This window comes from Pteropus medius, unplaced genomic scaffold (genome assembly GCF_902729225.1).
Source record: "Pteropus medius unplaced genomic scaffold, Ma_sr-lr_union100, whole genome shotgun sequence".
Classification (NCBI taxonomy): domain Eukaryota; kingdom Metazoa; phylum Chordata; class Mammalia; order Chiroptera; family Pteropodidae; genus Pteropus; species Pteropus medius.
Genome location: NW_024349802.1, coordinates 9,031,496 through 9,043,518, shown reverse-complemented (window position 1 = coordinate 9,043,518; position 12,023 = coordinate 9,031,496). Strand labels below are relative to the sequence as shown.

Here is a 12,023-nt window from a genome sequence, read left to right as displayed (position 1 = left end):
TGAATTGGCTTTGATTTTCTATGAAGGTTCATTATTAAGCTTGTCATAATAGGGTTGTTGAGGTTTTTAATTCTTAAAAATAACAACACATTAAATGTATCAAGAAAGGAGTGCTAAACTCTGCCAATGAAAATAAGTATACCAGATTTTTAAGTTTATTTACAAACAGATAAAATGTAAGTAAAACCCTATTGTGCCATTACTAGCATTTGGTGGGTTTTTTTTTCCTGATAATTTTCTTACTATGGTGCATTCTAAAGCTATAGGGCTGTTTTACAGACCACATAGCAAGAAGACATTTGGTGTAATAAGGCCTGAAAACACGACAGTTCTAATTTTTAATAATCACATATTTTAAAGCTGGATTATTTTAACATGACACAAACATTTGAAAAACATTTGCAGGATTTTTCTTTAGCATTTTAGAGGTTTGTTTCCCAATTTCTTACCTGTTGGAAATTTCTAGCTGTATTGCTGTAATTTTCATCTTCTACATGTTTTCTCTCTTCATTTCCATGATTATTTTTCTAAGTTTATTTCTCTGTCTAAAGATGACATGTTTGCTGCTTCTCTAAGTCACAAGATTCCCTCTCCCTTCTTGGCTTATTTATCCACCAATCTATAGCCACATTTCAGAAGCTGCTCTCTGAAGTTGAAATTATCACACAGAGGACTGAGCTCTGGAATCCAGTAGGATCTGAGGCCACTGAAGAGCCAGAAGGGAGGAGTCAGAAATTTAAACAGCAGTGATATTAGATGGAGCTGTTTAAAAGATATGTTCAAATGTCACTGTTAGTCCTCTCGTAGAGATAATAACAAGAGTGCATTTTGAAAATCTGTGGCATTTTCTGGCATATATTTGTACACACATATATAATCACATACATATGTACTTAAAACGTATTTTATGTATACATAAAATGCATATATGTGCTTAAAAAGTTACTTTGCCAAAATCAGACATTTGAATTAATTAATTCTGTAAAATTGTTAGTAAACATTAGCGATTATTCTGAGAGAATTTACTATCATTTAAGAGATGAGTTTTATCTTTGATTTTGCTATAATTTATGAGATTAATAAAAATAATTTTAAAATTAACCCTAAATTCCCTGGGAAATTATGGATGATTATGTAAGGTTTTTATCAACCACTTTGAAATTTACAGCTGAGCTGCCTAAATAAAAGTGGGGACTGAACAGCCTTCTTCTGTATTGAATACAAGAAGGGGGCTATTCAGCATTGTTACAAAGACTGAAAAAGTGAGATTTAGATTAAATATAAGAAATATTTATTTTTAATGAGAATGTTTGAAGGATTTGAGAAAGAAGGATGTAGAATATCAAGTGTGCTTGAAGATATCTTTGGCATCACTTTTGGATAGGCTAGTGACATTTTGAAATATTTCTTAACCCAAGGATTCAATGATAGAGCTCCAAATTTTAGAACAAAGCCATGCAAATCAATTGTTTCCTTACCCAATACACTAAACTAACTAATAAAAACTCAAAATTCTCAGCTGTCAACAACATTGGAATTGTATATCTGTGTTCTATAGACCTTCGCTAGGCTGGGTGGAGAGGTGGAAGGGTGGAACCAGTGTGCACTGCATAGGTGGAAGCCAGTCTTTTCTGTAAGAACTTGAAGAGCAGATGTGGTCAAAGTAGTTCAGGACCTTCTTCCTAACCCAGTTACCTTTTAGTGGTAGCCCTATTACTTACTTACCTGTTTGTACTTGAAGTATAGAGAGCTGCAAATTTGGAAGACTGCAGGGCATATTGAAAAACATTAAATATCTTTTCCACACATAAAATACTGTCAAACACTAGCAGTGGCCACTGGGTTGGTGGATACTAAGAAATCATTTTAGTTGTCTGTGATGTTGGTGAAGATTTTGAGAGGCAGCCTCAGTTGGACAGAACTGACTCTGAACCTAGATTCTCCCATATTACCTCGCTGGTTCACCTTGAGCTTCTCTTTGAGCTTTTGATTTCTTTTTTTTTAATAAGGTGAATATATTGTAATCTATCTGGCAGGATTAGTTTGAAGCTTAATGATAGCACATAGTCAATATTCAGTAAGTGGTAGTTATTATTGTTTTTTAGAATTTCCCTTAATAGAAGTATATAATCTAGGTTAACCAAAGAAAATCTGAAATGAGTGTGAGAAATTAAGAAATAGTGAAACCAGAGTCATTTTTTAATTTTTAAGGGGATATTTGGTATAATCCTGTATTGTACTTATCGGTGATAAAATTAAGCAAAGAGTAGGGTTTTGTTTACCTCAGGTAAAATTCACTGTTTTAATTACAAAAGTTAGTTTATAGGCTAATAGCCTTGGACAGTAGGCAAAGTAGTTGATAAAAGTACCTAAAGAAAGAACTAAGTCTCTTATTTCTCCCATTTCTCCAGAGCCCTTGCAGCCTCAATATTTTCTCTCTCATTATATACTTTATTTTTAGTTATAAACCACATTTTGTTTTCAATCTGATATACCGTGGTAAGTGTAAACTGAAAACATCTGGTGATTTTTTGAGCCCATACCAATTTAGGGAAAATCAAGATTGAGGCGCATCTTGAAAAATATAAATATTATCATAACTCAGCGTCCCAGCCACCTATGTTATAGTTGATAGACTATACCAGAACCTTGGTGAAGAAAGGTTTTCTGTTTTTCCTCACCCTGCTGCAGCTGTCTTTACTTCTGTCAAGGACTCTTGACTTCTCATTATATGCCTTTTTTAAAAAGCTGTTATGATTAACTTGCTTGAATTAATTGTTTTTTTTTTTTTCATTAGATTTCCATAGACCCTTAGAGTGCTACCTTAAGACCTGGGAGAGAGGGGCCCCTATGCTGGATCTTGTACTTAGAGGATCCATACATCACAAACGCTAAAAAAAAATGTGTCATTTGGTATCTAGCACTCAGCACTGGCAGACCATAATTTGTAATCTAAATATTTAATGATTAACACCATTCAGGTTCCAGATACACTTCTCTCCATCACTTGCCCTATCTCCTTGAAACAAAAGGTGATTATGTCTGAATGTCATGAAGGTTATGGGCTGTTGATGTTGGTTATGGATATTGCTTTGAAGTATGGGGGGGAATTGAGTGGCAGAAGTTCTTAGGTGACTGAAAAGACAAATTAATTGACTTAGCATAAATGCAATAGATTCTTCCAGTAATGAACTGTCATTTCCCAGTACTGCTAACTCTCTATTTTCTTGTTTCTCTTTGTATTTCAATTTGTTGTTTTACTCAGAAAGTAGAGTGATATTTTTAACAGTGGTCCATGGCAGCTGATGAATATTTTGCCATATTCAACAACTCATGTTACTCTTAAATTTTATATATGAAGATGGAGTATCTGATGTCAATTGTTGACATAGGCAATAGATGAGCCTTGAACCTTAGAATTGTGCATAGTTCTATTTTTGTAAAAATATACGATAGCATTTAATTAGTTTTTTAAAAGAGTATATGAGTTTCAACTTTATTATAATAATTTTACTTAAAACTTGGTATTTGTTAATTATAATTTATATAATGCTTTTAACTTTATAGATAATGTAAAGCAGTTTAGAAAGAAGATAATTGAAAACATACAAAAAATTTTAATCTTTGATTTTTCACATTAAATATATATTTTTTCATGGCAAGAGCTTCAAATTTATATACTTTGAATAAATTATATTTTATTTTTAATCCTTTAGATCATTACTGGCAATATAATACAAATTATGAGGAAAGCTTATTCATAACAATGTAACTGATTTTGATGAAGTTAAGGTAAGAAAAATTTTATGGAATATATTATAATTTATGAATTATGTATGTCTTTATTTTATTATTCATTGTTATATCCAGACATGTGTAATAATTCTTAAATTCAATATTCTTTGATATTTTATCAACTTGTAGTCATATAAAAATCATAGCTTTCTACACATTTTTTGTTTTGTCAAGTTATATGGATTAAACATTTTCTTTAATAGATTATTTTATAAATTTCAAATTTTTAGAGATATGATATAAGCTTTCATTTATCCTCTTGTCCTAGACTCTGCAAATATTAGGCATGAGTCTTCTTAGAAGTATCTTATTTGTTTATTTTAGAGTTCATTTATTTTAAAGTAAATATTTTTATTTCAAATGTAAGAACATTTTTAAGAACTTGGGAAATGGAATGAGGGGGAAAATCTTAGTATCACCTCTGTAATACAATCAATTTTAGCATTTTAAAGAATTACCTTTTCTAAAATGTGTCTTAAATCTAACCCTTTCTCTCCGTTGCTGTTCTACTCACCCTAGTCCAACTCATCATCATTCCTCATCAGGACTAAAGCAATAGTATAGTACTTGTCTCTCTACATTTTCTTTTACCTCCTCACAATCATTTCTCTGCATCATATCAGAGTGAATTTTGAGAAAATATAAATTAGGTCATTTCTTTACATAACACCTTCGACACTAATTGCAATTGTAATAAAATCAGAATTCTTTACTGTTGTTTACAAAGTCTTATATGATGTAAGTCCTGTCTGCCTCTCAGCTTTATCTCATTTCCCTTCCTCACAATCCAGCAAGTTCTTCCCAATTCTAGTTTTAAGGAGAAGTTTTAATAGAGGGCTGATGTCTTCTTCACTACAGGATGATTTCTGTGAGCTGGTGGCTAGCATGATTTTTAAATGGCAGCTAAAGTAATACTTTATTTTTTGACAATGCCTAATTTTATACCAATCTTATTATAAGATTCTATCTTCTCCTACCTCTCTTTCAGGTTTGGATGGGGGAGGGTGGAAGTAGGGGTAGAAACTGGTAACAAATCAGGAGATATTTCAAAGATACTACTTTTATAACAATATCTATTTTACAGATAGAGCATAATTCAACAAGTTTCCTATTGATGGTCTTCTCCACCCACCATTACAGACCATGCCCTATTATAAACAACCTTATTTGTGGCTAAATATTAGCCCACATTTATTTCTAGGAATTATCCTAAGGAAGTAACAGTCTGTGACACAGTGTTTGAGCATATTGGATATATTCTCATATTCAGACCTAATCAGTGTCCTATGATGTTATGGCAGACAAATATGTGAAAGCATAAAAATTTCCAAAAGAACTTTTTACTAGACTCATTTGGAATGTTGGGGTTAGTTAACTCCAAATTATATTCCTTTCATCTCTGTTATCCTTGGGTATTCCTCAAAATGCAAGCCCCGCCAGGCACCCTCTTGCCCATTCCATTCAGAGCTTCAAGGGTGTTTCTCAGAGAACATACGCATTCATTCGATCCTCAGTCAAGGATTCCATATTTATGAATTCACCTACTCACTAAAGTGTATTTGTAATCCACAAATCAATACTCATAATGCTTTCAGGGTCTTTGAGGACATGCACAGACTGGTGAAAAATTTGAAGCACCTAAGAGCATGTTCCTGGTTGAGGTCAAACAAGGCAACTCTTTTGCCTTCCTGTTTCATCTCTCATACCATAAACAAGTGTCTTTTTTTATGGTCTATTTAGTGCAATATTTTTCACATTGTTGTGCCTTTTGTTGGTGATTTTACCTTTTAAAATAGTCTCCCAAGTGTAGTGAGGTGCTGTCTAATGTTCTTAAGTGCAAGAAGGCTGTGATGTACTTTGCAGAGAAAATATATGTTAGATAAGCTTCATTCAGGCATGAGTGATACTGCTGTTGTTGTGAGTATATTAAATAAGGTATCTTTAAACAGAAATACTCAAACAAGGTTATGTATTGATTGGTTGATGAAAATGTGACTACATGCTCACAGGAACCTAATCCTGGATTTCTCTTAGGATCAGTGTTTCAGTATTCACTAATTCAGGGTTTGTGGCAACTTTATAGAATATAACTACCACAAGTAATGAGAATAGGCTCCACTTGTCTGTCTGTCTATCTATCTGTCTGTCTGTCTATCTATCTATCTATCTACTTACCTGCATAACCTACCTTACCTACCTACCTACCTGCCTACCCTACATACTCTACCTATCCTACCTAACTTACCTAACCTACCTACCTACCTGCCTACCTACTTCTACATCCCCATTGCCATTTCAGACCATTTCTTTTCCAGCTTTGTGGCATTTCAGTCCATTTGGGTGTGCCCCTCTAACCTTTTACTTTGCTGTCATTTCTGATCTTCTCTCTCACCCCTGATCTTAAAGACTAATGTAATTGAAGAAGAACAGTTTTATTTTGTTCTTAGATATATTTGATTATCCCCAAATCATTTATTGAAAAGACAGTCTTCCCGTCTGCTATTTCACAGTGCCATCTGTCATTTATCAAAAGTCTGTGTATGCATAGGTCTATTTCTGGCTGTCTATATTGCTCTGTCTTTTCAATCACTCTTGTGTCGATATCTCACTATATTAATTACTATATTGTATTAGTTTTGATATCATAGAATAAGTCCTCCCAGTTTCTTCTTTCTTCTTCAAGTATCATGGCTCTTCTCTTTTTAATTGCTTTTTTCAAAATTTAAATTTATTTGGGTGACATTGGTTAATAAGATTATGTAAGTTTCAAGTGTACAATAATATAAAACGTCATCTTTATCTTGCATTATTTGCTTGTCACCCAAAGTTTAGTTTTCTAACACTGACAGGGACTGAAACTGAGGGTAGTGAGCGTGATTAAATATCTACAAGAAAATAAAAAGGCATTATTAAGGCTTTATATAAAGCAGGGATAAAAGAGAATTAGACGCCACCTACTGGAAACCAAATGAAAAGTTCCTTCTTTACAGCAGGCTAAAGAGAGACCTGTATATAATAAATCTTCTTTCTAGAAAAAAAGCAGAAGACATTTCTATTAATTCCCAGGCAGAGAAATAGTCCATTAAACACTATGAACAACCAAGGTGACAAGCCATCTCAGAAAGAAAGAGAAATGTCTCCAGAAAATAAGCTTACAGACATAGAAATATATGACTTAAATGACAGAGAATCCAGGATGGTACTTCTGAAAACACTCGGTGAGTTCCAAAACAAGTCTTATCAACAATTTCAGGAATTGAAAAAACACCTAGATGAGCAGAGCGAGGAGATTGAAACCCTCAAAGAGAACAGAATAGATCTTCTGGGGATAAGAAAAACACACTGCAAGAGTTGAAAACTGAAATAGCAAGCTTAGGAAATAAGAGTCGACCAAATGGAGGAAAGGATCAGTGATATCGAAGACAGAAATCTAGAAATAAATCAGAAGGAGGAAGAGAGAAACTGAAAAATGAAAAATAATGAAAGAGAAATACAAGAACTAGCTGATACCATCAGGAGAGGAAACATAAGAATAATGGGCATTATCGAAGGTGAGGAAAAGGAGCAGGGACTAGAAAGCATTTTCAGACAAACGGCTGACGAGAATTACCCAAATCTAAGGAATGAGCTGAAGCTTGGAATTCAAGGAGTCAACAGAATACCCAATTATCTCAGCCCAAAAAGGCCTTCACCAAGATACACTGTATTAAAATTATCAAAAATCAACGACAAAGACAGAATTCTCAGGGCAGCCAGGGAGAAGAAAACGGTAACTTATAATGGAAAACCCATTAGATTATCATCGGACTTCTCAGCGGAAACCTTACAAGCCAGAAAGGAGTGGAATCACATATTCAAAATAGTAAATGAAAGGAACTACCGGCCTAGAATAATGTATCCAGCAAAGCTCTCCTTTAGATATGAAGGAGAAATTAAGACCTTTCCAGACATACAAAAATTGAGGGAATTCTCCACTACGAGGCCTGCACTACAGGAAATACTGAAAGGGGTCAGCTCACCTAAAACAAATGACAAAAAAAAAAAAAAACAAAAAACCATAATTAGGAGTAAGGTGACTATCAGGCAAATAGAAGCAGAGGAGTGCAACCGTTCCTAAGAATAGGGCATTATAAGCTTAAATAAGAAGAAGAATTGCTATAGCAAGATAGTAACGAACGTTCAGCATACATAGGGACAAGTTGAGACAATAATAACTGAAGAGTGGAGGACTCAAAGATCCAAATTCGCAAAGGGGAATGGAGATAATGAATGTGCAATATATATATATATATCTGTCTTATACATATTTGTAATGGTAAGCACGTATCAAAGATTCAGAACTGAAGTATATAACAGAAAAGAAGAAGAACCAGAGGAAAAACACACAAAAGCCAACCAAAATAAAGAAAACAGAAACACAAGGACAAGGAAGCAATGGAAACACCGAGCGGCTACCAGGAAGCAAAAGATAAAATGGCTATAAGAAGACCTCATATTTCAATAATCACTCTAAATGTAAATGGACTGAGCTCACCAATAAAAAAGCACAGAGTTGCAGAATGAATCGAAAAACAAAACCCAACCATATGCTGCCTCCAGGAGACACATCACAGCTCCAAAGACAAATATAGACTCAAAGTGAAAGGGTGGAAAATGATATTTCAAGCAAATGGCATACAGAGAAAAGCGGGAGTAGCAGTACTAATATCAGATGAAATAGACTTCAAAATAAAAAAGGTAAAGAAATACACTGAGGGACACTTCGTAATGAATGATAAAGGGAATCAAGCACCAAGAAGACATAACACTTATTAATATCTATGCTCCCAATCAGGGAGCCCCGAAATATGTAAAGCAATTACTAACAGAACTAAAGGGAGAAACAGACCAAAACACTATCGCAGTAGGGGATCTAAATACCCCTCTGTCGGATATGGACAGATCATCCAAACAGAAAATTAATAAGGAAATAACATCCTTAAATGACACATTAGACCAACTGGACATAATTGACATTTACAGAGCCTTCCATTCCAAAAACAGCTGCTTATACATTCTTCTCTAGTGCACATGGAACATTCTCAAGGATCGACCACATACTGGGACACAGAGATAGCCTCAAGAAATATAAGAGGGTTGAAATCATACCAACCATATTCTCTGCTCATAATGCTTTGCAACTAGAGATCAACTGTAAAAAGAAAGCAGGAGGAACGATAAATACACGGAGATTAAACAACATGCTGTTGAAGAATAACCGGGTCAGAGAAGAAATAAAAAGAGAGATCAAGAGATACATAGAAATGAATGATAATGATAGTACAACATATCAAAACTTTGGGGACGTGGCAAAAGTGGTCATAAGAGGAAAGTTCTTATCATTACAGGCCTACCTCCAAAAACAAGAACGAGCCCAAATAAACAACCTAACGCTTCATCTTAAAAAACTCGGAAAGGAAGTACAAATGAAGCCTAAAGTCAACAGAAGGAAAGAAATAATCAAAATTAGAACAGAAAGAAATAAAACTGAACACACACACACAAATTGAACACACACACAGACAAAATAAATGTAACAATGAGCTGGTTCTTTGAGAAAGTTAATAAGATTGACAAACCCCTGGCTAGACTCACTAAAGAAAAAAGAGAAAGGACACAAATAAACAAAATCAGGGATGAAAGAGGGGAAATTACGACTGACATCGCAGAATACAAAGGATCATACAAGAATACTATGAAAAAATATATAACACTAAATGTAATAACCTAGTAGAAACGGACCAGTACTTAGAAAAGTACAATCTTCCTAGACTGAATCAAGAAGAACTGGAAAATCTAAATGGACCAATCAGCAGTATGGAAATTGAAACGATCATCAAAATCCTACCAAAAAGTAAATGTCCAGGACCAGATGGCTTCACCAGTGAATTCTACAAAATATTCAAAGATTTAATACCTATTCTCCTCAAACTCTTCTAAAAAATCAAAGAGGAGGCAATACTTCCCAACTCACTTTATGAGGCTAACATTACCCTGATACCCAAACCTGGTAAAGATAGCACAATAAAAGAAAACTACAGACCATATCTCTCATGAACACGGATGCAAAAATCCTAAATAAGACACTAGCGAACCGAATACAGCAACATATTAAAAAGATTACACACCATGATCAAGTGGGCTTCATCCCAAAAGCATAGGGATGGTTCAACATACGCAAATCGAATAATGTGATACATCGCATAAACATATTAAAAAATGAGAATCACATGATCATATCAATAGATGCAGAAAAAGCGTTTGACAAGATACAGCATCGATTTAATATCAAAATGCTTAACAAAATTGGTATAGAAGGAAAGTACTTTAACATCATAAAGGCCATCTATGACAAACCCTCAGCCAACATTATACTTAATGGTGAAAAACTAAAAACGTTCTCTCTGAGATCAGGAACAAGACAAGGCTGTCCACTATTGCCACTGTTATTCAATATAACTTTGGAGGTCCTAGAGAGTGCAATCAGACAAGAGAAAGATATAAAAGGCATCCAAATAGGAAACGAAGACGTCAAACTGTCACTATTTGCGGATGGCATGATTCTCTATATAGAAAACCCTAAAGAGTCCACAAGAACACTACTAGAAACAATAAGCAAATACAATAAAGTTTCTGGGTACAAAATCAATGTTCAAAAATCCATAGCGTTTGTATACTCTAATAATGAAGTGTCAGAAAAAGAAGTGGAAAAAAGAATTCCTTTTGCAATTGCAACGAAAGGAATAAAATACCTGGGAATAAATCTAACAAAACATGCGAAGGACCTATACAATGAAAACTACAAGACCCTATTAAAAGAAATCGAAGAAGATACAAAGAAATGGAAAGATATTCCGTGTTCTTGGATTGGAAAAATCAACATAGTTAAAATGACCATATTACCTCAAGCATTATGTGGATTTGATGCAATCCTCATCAAAATCCCATCGGCATTTGTTAAAGAACAAAAAATCATCAGATTTGTATGGAAACACAAAAGACCCCCAATTGCCAAAGCCATCCTGAGAAAAAAGAACGAAGCTGGAGGCATCACTCTGCCTGACTTCAAATTATAATGCAAGTGAGAGTAATCAAAACGGCATGGTATTGGCAAAACAAAAAACAACAAAACAAAACAACAGACACACAGACCAGTAGAACAGAACTGAGAGTCCAGAAGTAAACCCATATTTATATGGGCAAATAATTTTTGACAAAAAAGCCAAAAACATACAGTGGAAAAGGAAAGCCTCTTCAACAAATTGTGATGAAAAAGCTGGAAAGCCACTTGCAAAAGAATGAAACGAGACTGTTGTCTATCACCACACACCAAAATTAACTCAAAATGGATTAAGGACCTGAAATATAAGACCTGAAACAATAAAACGCATGGAAGAAAACAGAGCGACGAAACTCAAGGACCTTGGACTTAAGGAAGATTTTATGAATATGACCTTAAAGGTAAGGGAAGTAAAACCTAAAATAAATGAATGGGACTACATCAAACTTCTGCTCAGTAAAAGAAATGGTCAACAAGGTAAAGAGACAACCATCTGAATGAGAAAATATATTTGCAAGCAATGTCTCCAATAAAAGCCTAATATGCAAAATATACAAAGAACTCATACAACTCAATAACAACAAAAAAGCTAATGATCCAATCAAAAATGGGCAGAGGACTTGTACAGACACTTCTCCCTAGAGGATGTACAAATGGCCAACAAATATTTGAAAAGATGCTCAATATCACTAGCTATTAGGGAAATGCAAATCAAAACCACAATGAGATACCATGTCACACCTGTCAGAATAGCTATAATCAACAGGACAAGTAATAACAAATGCTGGAGAGGATGCGGCGAAAAAGGAACCCTCATATACTGCTGGTGGGAGTGAAAATTGGTACAGCCACCATGGAAAACAGTATGGAGGTTCCTCAAAAAACTAAGAATTGATCTACCATATGATCCAACCATCCCTCTACTGGGTATTTACCCCAAAGACTTGAAAACCCATATCCGTAAAGATATTTGCACACCGATGTTCATAGCAGCATTATTCACAGTGGCCAGGCTATGGAAGCAATTGAAGTGTCCTACGATAGATTATTGGCTAAAGAAGCTGTGGCACATATATACAATGGAATATTACTCAGCCATAAGAAGAGATGAAATACTGCCATTTGCAAC

The 12,023-nt window shown here is 34.4% G+C and overlaps 1 protein-coding gene across 40 annotated transcripts in view; it reads left to right on the top strand.

Annotated features, from left to right (window-relative positions):
- Positions 1–12,023, top strand: part of KLHL3 (kelch like family member 3) — a 235,899-nt gene that overhangs the window by 77,811 nt on the left and 146,065 nt on the right. For 38 of the 40 annotated variants that reach the window (XM_039836141.1, XM_039836138.1, XM_039836134.1 and 35 more), the window contains one exon: positions 3,717–3,792. The exons of the other annotated variants lie outside the window; for them this stretch is intronic. In XM_039836141.1, the coding sequence (XP_039692075.1) occupies positions 3,782–3,792 (11 nt within the window). In that variant the 5' untranslated portion in view covers positions 3,717–3,781. The remainder of the gene's footprint in view (positions 1–3,716; positions 3,793–12,023) is intronic. 40 annotated transcript variants of the gene reach the window in all.